The sequence below is a fragment of the Oncorhynchus keta genome, chromosome 34 (genome assembly GCF_023373465.1).
Source record: "Oncorhynchus keta strain PuntledgeMale-10-30-2019 chromosome 34, Oket_V2, whole genome shotgun sequence".
Taxonomy (NCBI): domain Eukaryota; kingdom Metazoa; phylum Chordata; class Actinopteri; order Salmoniformes; family Salmonidae; genus Oncorhynchus; species Oncorhynchus keta.
The window spans coordinates 78772067-78795943 of NC_068454.1; the positions used below are offsets into that span (position 1 = coordinate 78772067).

Sequence of the window (23877 nt, forward strand, 5' to 3'; positions counted from 1 at the left end):
AGTGCCTGTACTTGATTACTGACTCTCTCTCTCTCTCTCTCTCTCTCTCTCTCTCTCTCTCTCTCTCTCTCTCTCTCCCTCTCTGATCAGGGCAGTTTATGCTGGAGACGGTGATGTCATTGCTGGACGTGCGGTCTGATTGGCTCTGGGGGGGGGGCATTGATGTGATTTGATTGGCTATGGTGGTCTATGGTTTGGGGAATGGAGAATAGGGAAAACATCATAAAACTGTCTGGCCAATGGACTGGCAGTACAACAGATGTTCATTTTTACTAACACACAAACATTCAGATACACAACAATAACACTACACACACACAAGTTAGCTAACACCTAGTGTTGCCAAAGCCAACTTAGATGACCCCGGGGAACCCCATAGACAAGGTGGAAACAGCTCTTTCCAGACGGTCTACTGCTTCCCACTGTCCACATATACAGGCTGTTAGTGTGCTACTGCATAGCTCAGCTAATGTCTGACGTATGGGTCAGTACAGACAAGGTATCTGACACTTTACATCTACCTGTTACCCCTCTACCACAACTACAGCACATCTGACAGTAGTGTTCTCTCTCTCTCCCCCTCTCCTGCATATCTTAGCTTTGTGAGGGACAGTATCATACTCCTACATAGTTTAGATAGTATCGATTCAATAGTTTCCTGCTGCATAACTCATGTTTATAGTGTGTGTGTGTCTGTGTGTGTGTGTGGTGTGAGTGTTTTTGGTTCTCACACTAGTTCTTCTATCTGTTCCATTTCTATGGTCTGGCAGTAGGACACATTTTCATAGTTGCACTTTCTGACTGACAGTAATTTACTCTTGCATAGCTGAGCTTTATGTGTGACAATAGTTTGTGTCTGCATTGCTCCTGTTCTATCACATGAGCTTATAACAGTAGTTAGACCTGTAATATCTAAGCTTAATTCCTGGCAGACTGGTTTTTTGGCTCTGACAGAGGTTCTACCTACATATGAATCTGTGGCTATGTACTGGGAGGCTGGGAGACTGGTTGCGTGTGAGTGTGTGAGTGTGTGAGTTTGTGAGTGGGTGTGTGAGCTAACTCATCTGACTTAATTACGTAAGGCTGAGGATCAAAGCCAGCATGCTGCCAGTCTAGTAAACTTTACAGACAAACAATGCTATATGGGTCATCGTGTGTGTGTGTGTGTGTGTGTGTGTGTGTGTGTGTGTGTGTGTGTGTGTGTGTGTGTGTGTGTGTGTGTGTGTGTGTGTGTGTGTGTGTGTGTGTGTGTGTGTGTGTGTGTGTGTGTGTGTGTGAGAGAGAGAGAGAGAGAGAGGGAACAGCAGGAGGAGAGATGGAACAGCAGAAGGAGAGAAGGAACAACGGGAGGAGAGAGGGAACAACAGGAGGAGAGAGAGAACCACAGGAGGAGAGAAGGAACTGCAGGAGGTGAGAGGGAACAGCAGGAGGAGAGAGGGGACAACAGGAGGAGAGAGGGAACAACAGGAGGAGAGAGGGAACAACAGGAGGAGAGAGGGAACAACAGGAGGAGAGAAGGAACAACGGGAGGAGAGAAGGAACAACGGGAGGAGAGAAGGAACAGCAGGAGGAGAGAGGGAACAACAGGAGGAGAAAGGGAACAACAGGAGGAGAGAAGGAATAACGGGAGGAGAGAGGGAACTGCAGGAGGAGAGAGGGAACAACTGGAGGAGAAAGGGAACAACAGGAGGAGAGAAGGAACAACAGGAGGAGAGAGGGAACAACAAGAGGAGAGAGGGAAAAACAGGAGGAGAGAAGGAACAACAGGAGGAGAGAGGGAACAACAAGAGGAGAGAGGGAACAACAGGAGGAGAGAGGGAACAACAGGAGGAGAGAGGGAACAACAAGAGGAGAGAGGGAACAACAGGAGGAGAGAGGGAACAACAAGAGGAGAGAGGGAACAACAGGAGGAGAGAGGGAACAACAGGAGGAGAGAGGGAACAACAGGAGGAGAGAGGGAACAGCAGGAGGAGTGAAGGAACAGCAGGAGGACAGATGGAACAGCAGGAGGAGAGATGGAACAGCAGGAGGAGAGAGGGAACAGCAGGAGGAGAGAGGGAACAGCAGGAGGAGAGAGGGAACAGCAGGAGGAGAGAGGGAACAACAGGAGGAGAGAAGGAACAACGGGAGGAGAGAAGGAACAGCAGGAGGAGAGAGGGAACAACAGGAGGAGAAAGGGAACAACAGGAGGAGAGAAGGAATAACGGGAGGAGAGAGGGAACTGCAGGAGGAGAGAGGGAACAACTGGAGGAGAAAGGGAACAACAGGAGGAGAGAAGGAACAACAGGAGGAGAGAGGGAACAACAAGAGGAGAGAGGGAACAACAGGAGGAGAGAGGGAACAACAGGAGGAGAGAGGGAACAACAAGAGGAGAGAGGGAACAACAGGAGGAGAGAGGGAACAACAGGAGGAGAGAGGGAACAACAGGAGGAGAGAGGGAACAGCAGGATGAGTGAAGGAACAGCAGGAGGAGAGATGGAACAGCAGGAGGAGAGATGGAACAGCAGGAGGAGAGAGGGAACAGCGGGAGGAGAGATGGAACAGCAGGAGGAGAGAGGGAACAACAGGAGGAGAGAAGGAACAACGGGAGGAGAGAAGGAACAACGGGAGGAGAGAGGGAACAACAGGAGGAGAGAGGGAACAACAGGAGGAGAGAGGGGACAACAGGAGGAGAGAGGGAACAACAGGAGGAGAGAGGGAACAACAGGAGGAGAGGGGGAACAACAGGAGGAGAGAGGGAACCGCAGGAGGAGAGAGGGAACAGCAGGAGGAGAGAGGGAACAACAAAAGGAGAGAGGGAACAGCAGGAGGAGAGAGGGAACAACAGGAGGAGAGAGGGAACAACAGGAGGAGAGAGGGAACAACAGGAGGAGAGAGGGAACAACAGGAGGAGAGAAGGAACAACAGGAGGAGAGAGGGAACAACAGGAGGAGAGAGGGAACAACAGGAGGAGAGAAGGAACAACGGGCGGAGAGAGGGAACTGCAGGAGGTGAGAGGGAACAACAGGAGGAGAGAGGGAACAACAGGAGGAGAGAAGGAACAACGGGCGGAGAGAGGGAACTGCAGGAGGAGAGTGGGAACAACAGGAGGAGAGAGGGAACAACAGGAGAAGAGAGGGAACAACAGGAGGAGAGAAGGAACAACAGGAGGAGAGAGGGAACAACAGGAGGAGAGAGGGAACTGCAGGAGGAGAGAGGGAACAACAGGAGGAGAGAGGGAACAACAGGAGAAGAGAGGGAACAACAGGAGGAGAGAAGGAACAACAGGAGGAGAGAGGGAACAACAGGAGGAGAGAGGGAACAACAGGAGGAGAGAGGGAACAACAGGAGGAGAGAAGGAACAACGGGAGGAGAGAGGGAACAACAGGAGGAGAGAGGGAACAACAGGAGGAGAGAGGGAACAACAGGAGGAGAGAAGGAACAGCAGGAGGAGAGAGGGAACAACAGGAGGAGAGAGGGAACAACAGGAGGAGAGAGGGAACAACAGGAGGAGAGAGGGAACAACAGGAGGAGAGAGGGAACAACAGGAGGAGAGAAGGAACAGCAGGAGGAGAGAGGGAACAACAGGAGGAGAGGGGGAACAACAGGAGGAGAGAGGGAACAGCAGGAGGAGAGAGGGAACAACAAAAGGAGAGAGAGAGCAGCAGGAGAAGAGAGGGAACAACAGGAGGAGAGAAGGAACAACAGGAGGAGAGAGGGAACAACAGGAGGAGAGAGGGAACTGCAGGAGGAGAGAGGGAACAACAGGAGGAGAGAGGGAACAACAGGAGAAGAGAGGGAACAACAGGAGGAGAGAAGGAACAACAGGAGGAGAGAGGGAACAACAGGAGGAGAGAGGGAACAACAGGAGGAGAGAGGGAACAACAGGAGGAGAGACGGAACAACAGGAGGAGAGAGGGAACAACAGGAGGAGAGAAGGAACAACGGGAGGAGAGAGGGAACTGCAGGAGGAGAGAGGGAACAACTGGAGGAGAAAGGGAACAACAGGAGGAGAGAAGGAACAACGGGAGGAGAGAGGGAACAACAGGAGGAGAGAAGGAACAACAGGAGGAGAGAGGGAACAACAGGAGGAGAGAGGGAACAACAAGAGGAGAGAGGGAACAACAGGAGGAGAGAGGGAACAACAAGAGGAGAGAGGGAACAACAGGAGGAGAGATGGAACAGCAGGAGGAGAGAGGGAACAGCAGGAGGAGAGAGGGAACAGCAGGAGGAGAGAGGGAACAACAAAAGGATAGAGAGAGCAGCAGGAGGAGAGATGGAACAGCAGGAGGAGAGAGGGAACTGCAGGAGGAGAGAGGGAACAGCAGGAGGAGAGAGGGAACAACAAAAGGGGAGAGGGAACAGCAGGAGGAGAGATGGAACAGCAGGAGGAGAGAGGGAACTGCAGGAGGAGAGAGGGAACAACAGGAGGAGAGAGGGAACAACAGGAGAAGAGAGGGAACAACAGGAGGAGAGAAGGAACAACAGGAGGAGAGAGGGAACAACAGGAGGAGAGAGGGAACAACAGGAGGAGAGAGGGAACAACAGGAGGAGAGAGGGAACAACAGGAGGAGAGAGGGAACAACAGGAGGAGAGAAGGAACAGCAGGAGGAGAGAGGGAACAACAGGAGGAGAGAGGGAACAACAGGAGGAGAGAGGGAACAACAGGAGGAGAGAGGGAACAACAGGAGGAGAGAGGGAACAACAGGAGGAGAGAGGGAACAACAGGAGGAGAGAAGGAACAGCAGGAGGAGAGAGGGAACAACAGGAGGAGAGAGGGAACAACAGGAGGAGAGAGGGAACAACAGGAGGAGAGAGGGAACAACAGGAGGAGAGAGGGAACAACAGGAGGAGAGAGGGAACAACAGGAGGAGAGAAGGAACAGCAGGAGGAGAGAGGGAACAACAGGAGGAGAGAGGGAACAACAGGAGGAGAGAGGGAACAGCAGGAGGAGAGAGGGAACAACAAAAGGAGAGAGAGAGCAGCAGGAGGAGAGATGGAACAACAGGAGGAGAGAAGGAACAACGGGAGGAGAAAAGGAACAACGGGAGGAGAGAAGGAACAGCAGGAGGAGAGAGGGAACAACAGGAGGAGAGAGGGAACAACAGGAGGAGAGAGGGAACAACAGGAGGAGAGAAGGAACAATGGGAGGACAGAAGGAACAACGGGAGGAGAGAAGGAACAGCAGGAGGAGAGACGGAACAACAGGAGGAGAGAGGGAACAACAGGAGGAGAGAAGGAACAACGGGAGGAGAGAGGGAACTGCAGGAGGAGAGAGGGAACAACAGGAGGAGAGAGGGAACAACAGGAGGAGAGAGGGAACAACAGGAGGAGAGAAGGAACAACGGGAGGAGAGAGGGAACTGCAGGAGGAGAAAGGGAACAACTGGAGGAGAAAGGGAACAACAGGAGGAGAGAAGGAACAACGGGAGGAGAAAAGGAACAACGGGAGGAGAGAAGGAACAGCAGGAGGAGAGAGGGAACAACAGGAGGAGAGAGGGAACAACAGGAGGAGAGAGGGAACAACAGGAGGAGAGAAGGAACAATGGGAGGACAGAAGGAACAACGGGAGGAGAGAAGGAACAGCAGGAGGAGAGACGGAACAACAGGAGGAGAGAGGGAACAACAGGAGGAGAGAAGGAACAATGGGAGGAGAGAGGGAACTGCAGGAGGAGAGAGGGAACAACAGGAGGAGAGAGGGAACAACAGGAGGAGACAGGGAACAACAGGAGGAGAGAAGGAACAACGGGAGGAGAGAGGGAACTGCAGGAGGAGAAAGGGAACAACTGGAGGAGAAAGGGAACAACAGGAGGAGAGAAGGAACAATGGGAGGACAGAAGGAACAACGGGAGGAGAGAAGGAACAGCAGGAGGAGAGAGGGAACAACAGGAGGAGAGAAGGAACAACGGGAGGAGAGAAGGAACAACGGGAGGAGAGAAGGAAGAGCAGGAGGAGAGAGGGAACAACAGGAGGAGAGAGGGAACAACAGGAGGAGAGAGGGAACAACAGGAGGAGAGAAGGAACAACGGGAGGAGAGAGGGAACTGCAGGAGGAGAAAGGGAACAACTGGAGGAGAAAGGGAACAACAGGAGGAGAGAAGGAACAACGGGAGGAGAGAGGGAACAACAGGAGGAGAGAAGGAACAACAGGAGGAGAGAGGGAACAACAGGAGGAGAGAGGGAACAACAAGAGGAGAGAGGGAACAACAGGAGGAGAGAGGGAACAGCAGGAGGAGAGATGGAACAGCAGGAGGAGAGAGGGAACAACAGGAAGAGAGAGGGAACAGCAGGAGGAGAGAGGGAACAGCAGGAGGAGAGAGGGAACAACAAAAGGAGAGAGAGAGCAGCAGGAGGAGAGATGGAACAGCAGGAGGAGAGAGGGAACTGCAGGAGGAGAGAGGGAACAGCAGGAGGAGAGAGGGAACAACAAAAGGAGAGAGGGAACAGCAGGAGGAGAGATGGAACAGCAGGAGGAGAGAGGGAACAACAAAAGGAGAGAGGGAACAGCAGGAGGAGAGATGGAACCGCAGGAGGACAGAGGGAACAGCAGGAGGAGAGAGGGAACAACAAAAGGAGAGAGGGAACAGCAGGAGGAGAGATGGAACAGCAGGAGGAGAGAGGGAACAGCAGGAGGAGAGAGGGAACAGCAGGAGGAGAGAGGGAACAGCAGGAGGAGAGAGGGAACAGCAGGAGGAGAGTGGGAACAGCAGGAGGAGAGATGGAACAGCAGGAGAAGAGATGGAACAGCAGGAGAGGATATGGAACAGCAGGAGGAGAGAGGGAACAGCAGGATAAGAGATGGAACAGCAGGAGGAGAGAGGGAACCGCAGGAGGAGAGAGGGAACAGCAGGAGAAGAGATGGAACAGCAGGAGGAGAGAGGGAACAGCAGGAGGAGAGATGGAACAGCAGGAGGAGAGAGGGAACATCAGGAGAAGAGATGGAACAGCAGGAGGAGGGAGGGAACAGCAGGAGGAGAGATGGAACAGCAGGAGGAGAGAGGGAACAGCAGGAGGAGAGAGGGAACAGCAGGAGGAGAGAGGGAACAACAAAAGGAGAGAGAGAGCAGCAGGAGGAGAGATGGGACAGCAGGAGGAGAGAGGGAACTGCAGGAGGAGAGAGGGAACAGCAGGAGGAGAGAGGGAACAACAAAAGGAGAGAGGGAACAGCAGGAGGAGAGATGGAACAGCAGGAGGAGAGAGGGAACAACAGGAGGAGAGAGGGAACAACAGGAGGAGAGTGGGAACAGCAGGAGGAGAGATGGAACAGCAGGAGGAGAGAGGAGAGGATATGGAACAGCAGGAGGAGAGAGGGAACAGCAGGATAAGAGATGGAACAGCAGGAGGAGAGAGGGAACCGCAGGAGGAGAGAGGGAACAGCAGGAGAAGAGATGGAACAGCAGGAGGAGAGAGGGAACAGCAGGAGGAGAGATGGAACAGCAGGAGGAGAGAGGGAACATCAGGAGAAGAGATGGAACAGCAGGAGGAGGGAGGGAACAGCAGGAGGAGAGATGGAACAGCAGGAGGAGAGAGGGAACAGCAGGAGGAGAGATGGAACAGCAGGAGGAGAGAGGGAACAACAGGAAGAGAGAGGGAACAGCAGGAGGAGAGAGGGAACAGCAGGAGGAGAGAGGGAACAACAAAAGAGAGAGAGAGCAGCAGGAGGAGAGATGGAACAGCAGGAGGAGAGAGGGAACTGCAGGAGGAGAGAGGGAACAGCAGGAGGAGAGAGGGAACAACAAAAGGAGAGAGGGAACAGCAGGAGGAGAGATGGAACAGCAGGAGGAGAGAGGGAACAACAGGAGGAGAGAGGGAACAACAGGAGGAGAGAAGGAACAACGGGAGGAGAGAGGGAACTGCAGGAGGAGAAAGGGAACAACTGGAGGAGAAAGGGAACAACAGGAGGAGAGAAGGAACAACGGGAGGAGAAAAGGAACAACGGGAGGAGAGAAGGAACAGCAGGAGGAGAGAGGGAACAACAGGAGGAGAGAGGGAACAACAGGAGGAGAGAGGGAACAACAGGAGGAGAGAAGGAACAATGGGAGGACAGAAGGAACAACGGGAGGAGAGAAGGAACAGCAGGAGGAGAGACGGAACAACAGGAGGAGAGAGGGAACAACAGGAGGAGAGAAGGAACAACGGGAGGAGAGAGGGAACTGCAGGAGGAGAGAGGGAACAACAGGAGGAGAGAAGGAACAACAGGAGGAGACAGGGAACAACAGGAGGAGAGAAGGAACAACGGGAGGAGAGAGGGAACTGCAGGAGGAGAAAGGGAACAACTGGAGGAGAAAGGGAACAACAGGAGGAGAGAAGGAACAATGGGAGGACAGAAGGAACAACGGGAGGAGAGAAGGAACAGCAGGAGGAGAGAGGGAACAACAGGAGGAGAGAAGGAACAACGGGAGGAGAGAAGGAAGAGCAGGAGGAGAGAGGGAACAACAGGAGGAGAGAGGGAACAACAGGAGGAGAGAGGGAACAACAGGAGGAGAGAAGGAACAACGGGAGGAGAGAGGGAACTGCAGGGGGAGAAAGGGAACAACTGGAGGAGAAAGGGAACAACAGGAGGAGAGAAGGAACAACGGGAGGAGAGAGGGAACAACAGGAGGAGAGAAGGAACAACAGGAGGAGAGAGGGAACAACAGGAGGAGAGAAGGAACAACGGGAGGAGAGAGGGAACAACAGGAGGAGAGAAGGAACAACAAGAGGAGAGAGGGAACAACAGGAGGAGAGAGGGAACAACAAGAGGAGAGAGGGAACAACAGGAGGAGAGAGGGAACAGCAGGAGGAGAGATGGAACAGCAGGAGGAGAGAGGGAACAACAGGAAGAGAGAGGGAACAGCAGGAGGAGAGAAGGAACAGCAGGAGGAGAGAGGGAACAACAAAAGGAGAGAGAGAGCAGCAGGAGGAGAGATGGAACAGCAGGAGGAGAGAGGGAACTGCAGGAGGAGAGAGGGAACAGCAGGAGGAGAGAGGGAACAACAAAAGGAGAGAGGGAACAGCAGGAGGAGAGATGGAACAGCAGGAGGAGAGAGGGAACAACAAAAGGAGAGAGGGAACAGCAGGAGGAGAGATGGAACAGCAGGAGGACAGAGGGAACAGCAGGAGGAGAGAGGGAACAACAAAAGGAGAGAGGGAACAGCAGGAGGAGAGATGAAACAGCAGGAGGAGAGAGGGAACAGCAGGAGGAGAGAGGGAACAGCAGGAGGAGAGAGGGAACAGCAGGAGGAGAGAGGGAACAGCAGGAGGAGAGTGGGAACAGCAGGAGGAGAGATGGAACAGCAGGAGAAGAGATGGAACAGCAGGAGAGGATATGGAACAGCAGGAGGAGAGAGGGAATAGCAGGATAAGAGATGGAACAGCAGGAGGAGAGAGGGAACCGCAGGAGGAGAGAGGGAACAGCAGGAGAAGAGATGGAACAGCAGGAGGAGAGAGGGAACAGCAGGAGGAGAGATGGAACAGCAGGAGGAGAGAGGGAACATCAGGAGAAGAGATGGAACAGCAGGAGGAGGGAGGGAACAGCAGGAGGAGAGATGGAACAGCAGGAGGAGAGAGGGAACAGCAGGAGGAGAGATGGAACAGCAGGAGGAGAGAGGGAACAACAGGAAGAGAGAGGGAACAGCAGGAGGAGAGAGGGAACAGCAGGAGGAGAGAGGGAACAACAAAAGGAGAGAGAGAGCAGCAGGAGGAGAGATGGAACAGCAGGAGGAGAGAGGGAACTGCAGGAGGAGAGAGGGAACAGCAGGAGGAGAGAGGGAACAACAAAAGGAGAGAGGGAACAGCAGGAGGAGAGATGGAACAGCAGGAGGAGAGAGGGAACAACAAAAGGAGAGAGGGAACAGCAGGAGGAGATATGGAACAGCAGGAGGAGAGAGGGAACAGCAGGATAAGAGATGGAACAGCAGGAGGAGAGAGGGAACCGCAGGAGGAGAGAGGGAACAGCAGGAGAAGAGATGGAACAGCAGGAGGAGAGAGGGAACAGCAGGAGGAGAGATGGAACAGCAGGAGGAGAGAGGGAACAGCAGGAGGAGAGATGGAACAGCAGGAGGAGAGAGGGAACAGCAGGAGGAGAGAGGGAACAGCAGGAGGAGAGATGGAACAGCAGGAGGAGAGAGGGAACAGCAGGAGAAGAGATGAAACAGCAGGAGGGGAAGGGAACAACAGGAGGAGAGAGGGAACAACAGGCCTAGAAAATGAAAAAAGGGAGGCATAGTTCCTTATCCACAAACAACAGAGTAGAATGAAGTTGATCTACCTAACAACTACAGTAGGAGGAAGTTGATCTACCGAACAACTACAGTAGGATGAAGTTGATCTACCTAACAACTAGAGTAGGAGGAAGTTGATCTACCGAACAACTACAGTAGGATGAAGTTGATCTACCTTACAACTACAGTAGGATGAAGTTGATCTACCTAACAACGACAGTTGGATGAAGTTGATCTACCTAACAACTACAGTAGGATGAAGTTGATCTACCTTACAACTACAGTATGATGAAGTTGATCTACCTTACAACTACAGTAGGATGAAGTTGAGCTACCTAACAACTACAGTAGGATGAAGTTGATCTACCTAACAACTACAGTAGGATGAAGTTGATCTACCTAACAACGACAGTAGGATGACGTTGATCTACCTAACAACTACAGTAGGATGAAGTTGATCTACCTTACAACTACAGTAGGATGAAGTTGATCTACCTTACAACTACAGTAGGATGAAGTTGATCTACCTTACAACTACAGTAGGATGAAGTTGATCTACCTAACAACTACAATAGGAGGAAGTTGATCTACCGAACAACTACAGTAGGATGAAGTTGATCTACCTTACAACTACAGTAGGAGGAAGTTGATCTACCGAACAACTAGAGTAGGATGAAGTTGATCTACCTAACAACTGCAGTAGGATGAATGTGAGCTACTTATCAATTATAGTAGGATGAAGTTGATCTACCTTACAACTACAGTAGGAGGAAGTTCATCTACCTAACAACTAGATTAGGATGAAGGTGCTCTACCTAACAACTAGAGTAGGATGAAGTTGATCTACCTAACAACTAGTGTAGATTGATGTTGATCTACCTAACAACTACAGTAGGATGAAGTTGATCTACCTAACAACTACAGTAGGATGAAGTTGATCTACCTAGCAACTACAGTAGGATGAAGTTGATCTACCTAACAACTACAGTAGGATGAAGTTGATCTACCTAACAACTACAGTAGGATGAAGTTGATCTACCTAGCAACTACAGTAGGATGAAGTTGATCTACCTAGCAACTACAGTAGGATGATGTTGATCTACCTTACAACTACAGTAGGGTGAAGTTTATCTACCTAACAACTACAGTAGGGTGAAGTTGATCTACCTAACAACCACAGTAGAATGAAGTTGATCTACCTAACAACTACAGTAGGATGAAGTTGATCTACCTAGCAACTACAGTAGGATGAAGTTGATCTACCTGACAACTACAGTAGTTTGAATTTGATCTACCTAACAACTACAGTAGGATGAAGTTAATCTACCTAACAACTACAGTAGGATGAAGTTAATCTACCTAACAACTACAGTAGGAGGAAGTTAATCTACCTAACAACTACAGTAGGATGAAGTTGATTTACCTAACAACTACAGTAGGATGAAGTTAATCTACCTAACAACTACATTAGGAGGACGTTGATCTACCTAACAACTACAGTAGGATGAAGTTGATCTACCTGACAACTACAGTAGTTTGAATTTGATCTACCTAACAACTACAGTAGGATTAAGTTAATCTACCTAACAACTACAGTAGGATGAAGTTAATCTACCTAACAACTACAGTAGGAGGAAGTTAATCTACCTAACAACTACAGTAGGAGGAAGTTAATCTACCTAACAACTACAGTAGGATGAAGTTGATCTACCTAACAACTACAGTAGGATGAAGTTAATCTACCTAACAACTACAGTAGGAGGAAGTTGATCTACCTAACAACTACAGTAGGAGGAAGTTGATCTACCTAACAACTACAGAAGGATGAAGTTGATCTACCAAACAACCACAGTAGAATGAAGTTGATCTACCTAACAACTACAGTAGGATGAAGTTGATCTACCTAACAACTACAGTATGAGGAAGTTGATCTACCTAACAACTACAGAAGGATGAAGTTGATCTATCAAACAACCACAGTAGAATGAAGTTGATCTACCTAACAACTACAGTAGGATGAAGTTGATCTACCTAGCAACTACAGTAGGATGAAGTTGATCTACCTGACAACTACAGTAGTTTGAATTTGATCTACCTAACAACTACAGTAGGATGAAGTTGATCTACCTAACAACTACAGTAGGATGAAGTTGGTCTACCTTACAACTACAGTAGGAGGAAGTTGATCTACCTAACAACTAGATTAGGATGAAGGTGCTCTACCTAACAACTAGAGTAGGATGAAGTTGATCTACCTAACAACTAGTGTAGATTGATGTTGATCTACCTAACAACTACAGTAGGATGATGTTGATCTACCTTACAACTACAGTAGGGTGAAGTTTATCTACCTAACAACTACAGTAGGGTGAAGTTGATCTACCTAACAACTAGAGAAGGATGAAGTTGATCTACCTAGCAACTACAGTAGAATGAAGTTGATCTACCTAACAACTACAGTAGGATGAAGTTGATCTACCTAACAACTACAGTAGGAGTAAGTTGATCTACCTAACAACTACAGTAGGATGAAGTTGATCTACCTAACAACTACAGTAGGAGGAAGTTGATCTACCTAACAACTACAGAAGGATGAAGTTGATCTACCAAACAACCACAGTAGAATGAAGTTGATCTACCTAACAACTACAGTAGGATGAAGTTGATCTACCTAGCAACTACAGTAGGATGAAGTTGATCTACCTGACAACTACAGTAGTTTGAATTTGATCTACCTAACAACTACAGTAGGATGAATGTGAGCTACTTATCAATTATAGTAGGATGAAGTTGATCTACCTTACAACTACAGTAGGAGGAAGTTGATCTACCTAACAACTAGATTAGGATGAAGGTGCTCTACCTAACAACTAGAGTAGGATGAAGTTGATCTACCTAACAACTAGTGTAGATTGATGTTGATCTACCTAACAACTACAGTAGGATGATGTTGATCTACCTTACAACTACAGTAGGGTGAAGTTTATCTACCTAACAACTACAGTAGGAGGAAGTTGATCTACCTAACAACTACAGAAGGATGAAGTTGATCTACCAAACAACCACAGTAGAATGAAGTTGATCTACCTAACAACTACAGTAGGATGAAGTTGATCTACCTAGCAACTACAGTAGGATGAAGTTGATCTACCTGACAACTACAGTAGTTTGAATTTGATCTACCTAACAACTACAGTAGGATGAATGTGAGCTACTTATCAATTATAGTAGGATGAAGTTGATCTACCTTACAACTACAGTAGGAGGAAGTTGATCTACCTAACAACTAGATTAGGATGAAGGTGCTCTACCTAACAACTAGAGTAGGATGAAGTTGATCTACCTAACAACTAGTGTAGATTGATGTTGATCAGTAGGATGAAGTTGATCTACCTGACAACCACAGCAGTTTGAATTTGATCTACCTAACAACTACAGTAGATGAAGTTAATCTACCTAACAACTACAGTAGGATGATGTTGATCTACCTAACAACTACAGTAGGGTGAAGTTTATCTACCTAACAACTACAGTAGGGTGAAGTTGATCTACCTAACAACTAGAGAAGGATGAAGTTGATCTACCTAGCAAATACAGAAGGATGAAGTTGATCTACCTAACAACCACAGTAGAATGAAGTTGATCTACCTAACAACTACAGTAGGATGAAGTTGATCTACCTAGCAACTACAGTAGGATGAAGTTAATCTACCTAACAACTACAGTAGGATGAAGTTAATCTACCTAACAACTACAGTAGGAGGAAGTTAATCTACCTAACAACTACAGTAGGATGAAGTTGATCTACCTAACAACTAGAGTAGGATGAAGTTGATCTACCTAACAACTAGAGTAGGATGAAGTTGATCTACCTAACAACTACAGTAGGATGAAGTTGATCTACCTGACAACTACAGTAGTTTGAATTTGATCTTCCTAACAACTACAGTAGGATGAAGTTGATCTACCTAACAACTAGAGTAGGATGAAGTTGATCTACCTAACAACTAGAGTAGGATGAAGTTGATCTACCTAACAACTACAGTAGGATGAAGTTGATTTACCTAACAAATACAGTAGGATGAAGTTGATCTACCTAACAACTACAGTAGGATGAAGTTGATCTACCTAATAACTACAGTAGGATGAAATTGCACTAGACACAGATTTGTGATCTGCCATATGGTAGAGTTAGGATTTGGGGAGGATAAACTGATCCTAGACCTGGGCAGCTTCTACTACTGTAGGAACCACTTGGTTGACAGAGTTGATTTATGAGAAAAAACAAAGATGCTTAATTTAATTTTTTTTTTTAAATTTTACCTTTATTTAACCAGGCAAGTCAGTTAAGAACATATTCTTATTTTCAATGACGGCCTGGGAACAGTGGGTTAACTGCCTGTTCAGGGGTAGAACGACAGATTTGTACCTTGTCAGCTCGGGGGTTTGAACTCGCAACCTTCCGGTTACTAGTCCAATGCTCTAACCACTAGGCTACGCTGCCGCCCCAATTACCACCAACCACGCCACAGAAGACACAAAGTAGAAGTTGCCCTTAGTCACAGATGTAGGATCAGTTTACCCTCACCAAATCGTATCTTTAGCTATAAGGGGAAAATACTAATCTGGCCTTAGACCAGTGTGAGGGCTCAACATTCACTCTAGTCCCAGAATTAGGAACGCTATTAGAGAACAGCGACATCCACTAGTGCAACAGTTGTACTGTCGTATTAAAGGGGCTCTGCCTATGTATGCAACAGTTGTACTGTCGTATTAAAGGGGCTCTGCCTATGTATGCAACAGTTGTACTGTCGTATTAAAGGGGCTCTGCCTATGTATGCAACAGTTGTACTGTCTATGTATTAAAGGGCTCTGCCTATGTATGCAACAGTTGTACTGTCGTATTAAAGGGGCTCTGCCTATGTATGTAACAGTTGTACTGTCGTATTAAAGGGGCTGTACTGTCGTATTAAAGGGCTCTGCCTATGTATGTAACAGTTGTACTGTCATATTAAAGGGGCTCTGCCTATGTATGTAACAGTTGTACTGTCGTATTAAAGGGGCTCTGCCTATGTATGTAACAGTTGTACTGTCGTATTAAAGGGGCTCTGCCTATGTATGCAACAGTTGTACTGTCGTATTAATGGGGCTCTGCCTATGTATGCAACAGTTGTACTGTCGTATTAATGGGGCTCTGCCTATGTATGTAACAGTTGTACTGTCGTATTAAAGGGGCTCTGCCTATGTATGCAACAGTTGTACTGTCGTATTAAAGGGGCTCTGCCTATGTATGCAACAGTTGTACTGTCGTATTAAAGGGGCTCTGCCTATGTATGCAACAGTTGTACTGTCGTATTAAAGGGGCTCTGCCTATGTATGTAACAGTTGTACTGTCGTATTAAAGGGGCTCTGCCTATGTATGCAACAGTTGTACTGTCGTATTAAAGGGGCTCTGCCTATGTATGTAACAGTTGTACTGTCGTATTAATGGGGCTCTGCCTATGTATGCAACAGTTGTACTGTCGTATTAATGGGGCTCTGCCTATGTATGCAACAGTTGTACTGTCGTATTAAAGGGGCTCTGCCTATGTATGTAACAGTTGTACTGTCGTATTAAAGGGGCTCTGCCTATGTATGTAACAGTTGTACTGTCGTATTAAAGGGGCTCTGCCTATGTATGTAACAGTTGTACTGTCGTATTAAAGGGGCTCTGCCTATGTATGTAACAGTTGTACTGTCGTATTAAAGGGGCTCTGCCTATGTATGTAACAGTTGTACTGTCGTATTAATGGGGCTCTGCCTATGTATGCAACAGTTGTACTGTCGTATTAATGGGGCTCTGCCTATGTATGCAACAGTTGTACTGTCGTATTAATGGGGCTCTGCCTATGTATGCAACAGTTGTACTGTCGTATTAATGGGGCTCTGCCTATGTATGTAACAGTTGTACTGTCATATTAAAGGGGCTCTGCCTATGTATGCAACAGTTGTACTGTCGTATTAAAGGGGCTCTGCCTATGTATGTAACAGTTGTACTGTCGTATTAAAGGGGCTCTGCCTATGTATGCAACAGTTGTACTGTCGTATTAAAGGGGCTCTGCCTATGTATGCAACAGTTGTACTGTCGTATTAAAGGGGCTCTGCCTATGTATGCAACAGTTGTACTGTCATATTAAAGGGGCTCTGCCTATGTATGCAACAGTTCCACCTGCACAGGCCTTCATGTCTTTGTCCGTAGCTGTGAAATGGAATACAATTCCATAAACAAAGAATTGAATTTCACAAACCATGAGGATCAAGGAATTTGATAAATATTTGAGTAAAGCACTTTTAAGTGGGAACAGGTGGGTCAAACCTAGAGTGTAAACCTAGAGTGTATCTCAATAGTCTAGCTGATCCACAGCATTTGGAAGACTGAATTAATGACGCACTGGCGCAATCCTGTGGATGTTGAGTGAACTACGTCCACAACTCTCAACCAGGTGACCAGAGACCACTAGGTGGCCTCAGAGAGCTTTAAAGTGGTCTCCAGTACTGATTCAGTATCATTCCGAAATTGAACGTATTTATGACAGTTAGATGGAGACAGACAGACTGACAGAGACACAGTGTGTGTGTGTGGGGAGCATATTGCTATTGAGAAAAGCCGCCATAGGCAGACCTGGCTCTCAAGAGAAGACAGGCTATGTGCTCACTGCCCACAAAATGATGGGGTAACTGAGCTGCGCTTCCTAACCTCCTGCCAAATATATGACCATATTAGAGACACGGGGTCCTTCTGTAGCTCAGTTGGTAGAGCATGGCGCTTGTAACGCCAGGGTAGTGGGTTCGATCCCCGGGACCACCCATACGTAGAATGTATGCACACATGACTGTAAGTCGCTTTGGATAAAAGCGTCTGCTAAATGGCATATATTACATATTTCCCTCAGATTACACAATTACGCTATTGTTACAACACTGTATATAGACATAATATGACATTTGAAACGTCTTTATTCTTTTGGAACTTCTGTGAGTGTAATGTTTACTGTTGATTTTTTATTGTTTATTTCACTTTTGTTTATTATCTATTTCACTAGTTTTGGCAATGTAAACATATGTTTCCCATGCCAATAAAGCCCTTAAATTGAATTAAGAGAAAGAAAGAGACAGATATATAATTGAGAGAGAGATTTAATTGAGAGAGAGAAAAAATGAATTGAGAGAGAGAAAGAGAGAGAGAGAGAAAGTCGTTTGGGGTTTTCAAAATGCGAACCAGGCGCGCGCTGAGAGAGACGTCGAGTTGAGGGACGCGCGAGGGAAGAAAGGTCTCCTCGCGCTGGAATAAAAGCGCTATTGATTGTTGCTTTGGAGTAAAACTCCACTATTCAGAGAGGGATACAATCGCTATAAATGAGGGAAAACGACGAAAAAGATGGATATAATCAACCAGAAGTGTGAAAATTGAAACAGAAAAGTTGTCAAGAAAACCCAAACATTAATTTACCTCAAACTGTTTGGTTGAAAGATGAATATGGGTACTTTTTTCAGATATTTTTTGGAGCGTCGAGCCAGGAGGAACATTCAGCAATAGAAAAGTAGACTATCTGACTGATAGTTAGGCCTATGGGTTTTTCTTTATTGGAAGCAATTAAACATGCATTTGAGAATCTGTTACGCTTTAGTGAAGGTTTAACGACACTAAATTGGACTTTTCTTCGGGACAGGTGTTGGTTTTGAGCTTGAATCAGTTGTTGAGTTGTTTTTGACTAGTTGTTTAGACATTTGAGGTGTTAGTTGCGCACAGGTTAAGGTAATAATTTATGGCACATATTCCAGCCCCCAAATATTTAGATAGTTTAGGCTACTGTTTGTCAAAAATAAAAATAAACCTAGAACAACCTCTGTTTAATTCATTAAAAAGCTGTCAACATATCGTTAAACCTGATAGTGGTTACAGCAACAGACAATAACTAAGTAGTCTGTTTTTCCCTGAATAATATGTGAAGCGGGGTTGTCGGAAGCAACACAACACGGTTACATTACAACGCGCCCAAGCAATATCAGTGGAACTGTGTTTTTAGGGTTTTCACGGATCCCTGGGGAACACATCGAGTTGAAAGACTCGTGCCGGAGCACTGAATTTAAACGAACTCTAGGGAAATTAAAGCCCAAGTCCGGAACAGAAAGAGAGATAACACGAAGCCCTTCCATCCTTTACAACATGGAGCTGCACAAATACCTGCTGCTCCTCAAGTTCATAGTTCTCCTCAAAGGTAAGTTTGTAACCAGTTGTCACGTTGTCTATCATCTCAACCTTTCTAGAGCAGTTTTTTTCTCACGAATACCTTTAAATCCTTGACCCCGACCATTACCTTTTACAAAGTCACTTCAATGACAGCATTTTGAAAGTTTAAGTAGCCTATACAAACATGTTCATGAAAATTAGTCATTTTCTAGTTCGAGATTCATCCGTATTCGTTATCCCAATGGCATTGTAGGACCGACAACCTCTGCAGAGAAGTCTCTGGAACTTTATGGCACAGCCAACTAATGCACCTACAGTACATCATAGGTCCTAGAACATAAACACCGATCCTGTAAACCAGCTGAAAGACCTCTATAACCACTACAGTGTGCAGGGTCATTCTCTATGCTGATACTTGGCCCAGCTATTTACTGTGTAGGCATACAGCTGTTTCCCTGGTTCCCCCCTGCTGCTGCTCCTCTGTCCAATTGTATGATATGGTAATCAGGTTACCTACTGGAGCTCCCTCAGTGGACTCACTCCTTATCTTCAAACAACCATGAATAATGAATAATGTGTTATATTTATACACAATATGGCTTTTCTCCAGGTCTCAAAGCTCAAAGAACTTGAAGTTTAAGTGATTCACTGAAACAACTGGAGGCATCATTCTCTAAGGTACAAAGTCTGAGGCAGGGATATTCAGAAAGCTACATATAGCCTCCCTGTAGGCCTACATCATGTGAGAGATAATGCCCAGCCACTGCCATGGGGTCTAGACCTTTATGGCACAAGAGGTTTTCCACTTTCACCTCTAACCACAGGGTTACTGGTTCAAACACCATTTTGACTGCCACCTTAATCACTACATTGGTGGCAGAAGTGGGATTCTGCAGTCTGGCCTTTTTTGCCCTCCTGCGAGGTTTAACTGTAGGCTGGGCTCTCCCACTCCCATAGCTTCCTCAATGTGTAGGGCTATCTTCTCTCCTGCTGGTTGCTGGATCAAACCCCACCCCCTCCCCTGAATTGCTACACTGGTGCCAGTGGGAGGGTTAGACCTAAATTCTATCAGTAATATCCATCTCTCCCAGCCCCTGCATGTTACCTGTGCCATAACACACCTCACTCACTGACTCCTGTTAGATGGCAGGAGAGGAGAGAAAATACTATTATAGTTTCACCAGGAATGAGTGTTGACACAGTCGATAAGCAGGGAGTAAATTGCTACGTTACTGTGCAGTGAGTGGTCATGAAAGGAATGAAGATATGGTATTATTAGAAAGGGCAGAATCACGGTAATCTATTGCAAGGCATGATACAGTAAAGCTAGACCCTGTAAGATTTCTCCATCCCACTCTAGTAGAGCAAGTTGAGCTCCATGATGATCCTGGACTGTCCAGAAGTATGTCCACAGTGTATAACACTGTAATAAGTAGGCAGTAGACATCTTACTTAAAGGTGGGCTGTTTAGAAGTAGCTTTTTGGATCTATGAATCCATACACTGAGTGTACAAAACATTAAGAACACCTGCTCTTTCCATGAGCGACTGACCAGGTGAATCCAGGTGAAAGTTATGATCCCTTATTGATTTCACCTGTTAAATCCACTTCTGTCCGTGTAGATGAAGGGGAGGCAGGTTAAAAAAGGATTTTTAGACCTTGAGACAATTGAGACATGGATTGTGTATGTGTGCCATTCAGAGGGTGAGTGGGACGACAAAAGATTTTAGTGCCTTTGAACAGGGTATGGTAGTAGGTGCCAGGCACACCGGTTTGAGTGTCAAGAACTGCAATGATGCTGGGTTTTTCACACTCAACAGTTTCCTGTGTGTATCAAGAATGTTCCACCACCCAAAGGACATCGAGCCAATTTGACACAACTGTGGGAAGCATTGGAGTCAACATGGCCAGCATCCCTGTAGAACACTTTCGACACCTTGTCCCGATGAATTGAGGCTGTCAACTCAATATTAGGAAGGTGTTCCTAATGTTTTGTACACTCAGTGTTATTTATACATTTACATTTACATTTAAGTCATTTAGCAGACGCTCTTATCCAGAGCGACTTATTTATAAACCTGGTTTACCTGTTCTGTATAGGATCCCTGTATGATGTCAAACATGATCTGAGTGAGACCATGTACCAGTCCAGTACAACACAACACTGCTGTCTGTTCAGGCCATGTACCAGTCCAGCACAACACAACACTGCTGTCTGTTCAGGCCATGTACCAGTCCAGCACAACACAACACTGCTGTCTGTTCAGGCCATGTACCAGTCCAGCACAACACAACACTGCTGTCTGTTCAGGCCATGTACCAGTCCAGCACAACACAACACTGCTGTCTGTTCAGGCCATGTACCAGTCCAGTACAACACAACACTGCTGTCTGCTCAGGCCATGTACCCGTCCAGCACAACACAACACTACTGTCTGTTCAGGCCATGTACCAGTCCAGCACAACACAACACTGCTGTCTGTTCAGGCCATGTACCAGTCCAGCACAACACAACACTGCTGTCTGTTCAGGCCATGTACCAGTCCAGTACAACACAACACTGCTGTCTGTTCAGGCCATGTACCAGTCCAGCACAACACAACACTGCTGTCTGTTCAGGCCATGTACCAGTCCAGCACAACACAACACTGCTGTCTGTTCAGGCCATGTACCAGTCCAGCACAACACAACACTGCTGTCTGTTCAGGCCATGTACCAGTCCAGTACAACACAACACTGCTGTCTGCTCAGGCCATGTACCAGTCCAGCACAACACAACACTACTGTCTGTTCAGGCCATGTACCAGTCCAGCACAACACAACACTGCTGTCTGTTCAGGCCATGTACCAGTCCAGCACAACACAACACTGCTGTCTGTTCAGGCCATGTACCAGTCCAGTACAACACAACACTGCTGTCTGTTCAGGCCATGTACCAGTCCAGCACAACACAACACTACTGTCTGTTCAGGCCATGTACCAGTCCAGCACAACACAACACTGCTGTCTGCTCAGGCCATGTACCAGTCCAGCACAACACTGCTGTCTGTTCAGGCCATGTACCAGTCCAGCACAACACAACACTGCTGTCTGTTCAGGCCATGTACCAGTCCAGCACAACACAACACTGCTGTCTGCTCAGGCCATGTACCAGTCCAGCACAACACTGCTGTCTGTTCAGGCCATGTACCAGTCCAGCACAACACAACACTGCTGTCTGTTCAGGCCATGTACCAGTCCAGTACAACATAACACTGCTATCTGTTCAGGCCATGTACCAGTCCAGCACAACACAACACTGCTGTCTGTTCAGGCCATGTACCAGTCCAGTACAACACCATACTGCTGTCTGTTCAGGCCACGTACCAGTCCAGTACAACACCATACTGCTGTCTGTTCAGGCCATGTACCAGTCCAGCACAACACAACACTGCTGTCTGTTCAGGCCATGTACCAGTCCAGCACAACACAACACTGCTGTCTGTTCAGGCCATGTACCAGTCCAGCACAACACAACACTGCTGTCTGTTCAGGCCATGTACCAGTCCAGCACAACACAACACTGCTGTCTGTTCAGGCCATGTACCAGTCCAGTACAACACAACACTGCTGTCTGCTCAGGCCATGTACCCGTCCAGCACAACACAACACTACTGTCTGTTCAGGCCATGTACCAGTCCAGCACAACACAACACTGCTGTCTGTTCAGGCCATGTACCAGTCCAGCACAACACAACACTGCTGTCTGTTCAGGCCATGTACCAGTCCAGTACAACACAACACTGCTGTCTGTTCAGGCCATGTACCAGTCCAGCACAACACAACACTGCTGTCTGTTCAGGCCATGTACCAGTCCAGCACAACACAACACTGCTGTCTGTTCAGGCCATGTACCAGTCCAGCACAACACAACACTGCTGTCTGTTCAGGCCATGTACCAGTCCAGTACAACACAACACTGCTGTCTGCTCAGGCCATGTACCAGTCCAGCACAACACAACACTACTGTCTGTTCAGGCCATGTACCAGTCCAGCACAACACAACACTGCTGTCTGTTCAGGCCATGTACCAGTCCAGCACAACACAACACTGCTGTCTGTTCAGGCCATGTACCAGTCCAGTACAACACAACACTGCTGTCTGTTCAGGCCATGTACCAGTCCAGCACAACACAACACTACTGTCTGTTCAGGCCATGTACCAGTCCAGCACAACACAACACTGCTGTCTGCTCAGGCCATGTACCAGTCCAGCACAACACTGCTGTCTGTTCAGGCCATGTACCAGTCCAGCACAACACAACACTGCTGTCTGTTCAGGCCATGTACCAGTCCAGCACAACACAACACTGCTGTCTGCTCAGGCCATGTACCAGTCCAGCACAACACTGCTGTCTGTTCAGGCCATGTACCAGTCCAGTACAACACCATACTGCTGTCTGTTCAGGCCATGTACCAGTCCAGTACAACACCATACTGCTGTCTGTTCAGGCCACGTCTGTCTCCTCCTGCTGATCCTGAGGAATGAATGAGGAAGGAATGCATTGAAGTCACCGTAGTCAGACGCTGTTTGTGGTTAGTCTGTACTACACTTCATTACCTGTTTGAGACATGCATGTATTGACTGTGTGTGTGTGATGTTGATGGTTTGAGCAGGCCTCCCCAGTGTGGTAACCAGGCATACCGGTACTGTTAGCTGCTCTGTTATGCTTTACTGAGATGTAGAACACAGGTGTGTGTATGGGAGGATAGCTGGGGAATTCCTTCTCTTCTCTCTCTCTCTCCTCTCCCCAGTCCTTCTCCTACACAATATATCTTCTCCCAATCTCTCTCTCTCCTCTCCTATCCTCTTCCCAGTCCTTCTCTTCTTCCCAGGCCTTCTCCTACACAATCTCTCTTCTCCCAGTCTCTCTCCTCTCCTATCCTCTCCCCAGTCCTTCTCCTACACAATCTCTCTGTCTCTCTCTTCTCTCTCCTCTACCAATTTTTTCCCCAGTCCTTCTCCTACACACTTTCTCTTCTCCCAATGTCTCTTTCTGTTTCTCTCATTGGTCCCTCTCTCTTTCCCTCCCTCTTGCTGTCCATTATATCTCTTTCCTTCTCTGTCTTCCTTTCTCACCCCCACTCTCTTCCACCCCCATACCACACTAGGGACAGATAGAGATGGGAACAGAACATGATGGAGGTGAGTCAGAGAGCAAGAGAAATGGAGCGGGGGAGGGGGGGGGTAGAGCGAGAAGCCTTGTAATTCAATGAATACTAGAGAAACAGCCTACTGTGGTCATCATTGCACGGACTACCAGAGACGACCAAAGTATAAGCCAAGAGGCCACTGCAGACATGTGAAGACAACAAGAGATGAAGAGGAGAGCAGATAAAGAAGTGGACAAAGTAAAATGATGGGAGTGAGTGGTAGAAAGATTGGTAGATAGTAGAAGTATAAAACGTGTGTGTGTGGGTGAGAGAGA

The 23877-nt window shown here is 47.5% G+C and overlaps 1 protein-coding gene across 1 annotated transcript in view; it reads left to right on the plus strand.

Annotated features, from left to right (window-relative positions):
• The first annotated feature begins 17452 nt into the window (after positions 1-17452).
• LOC118378932 (integrin alpha-10-like) overlaps positions 17453-23877 on the plus strand; it is a 55564-nt gene continuing 49139 nt past the window's right edge. The window contains exon 1 of the mRNA XM_052495199.1: positions 17453-18437. Coding sequence (XP_052351159.1) covers positions 18386-18437 — 52 coding nt within the window. The 5' untranslated portion in view covers positions 17453-18385. The remainder of the gene's footprint in view (positions 18438-23877) is intronic.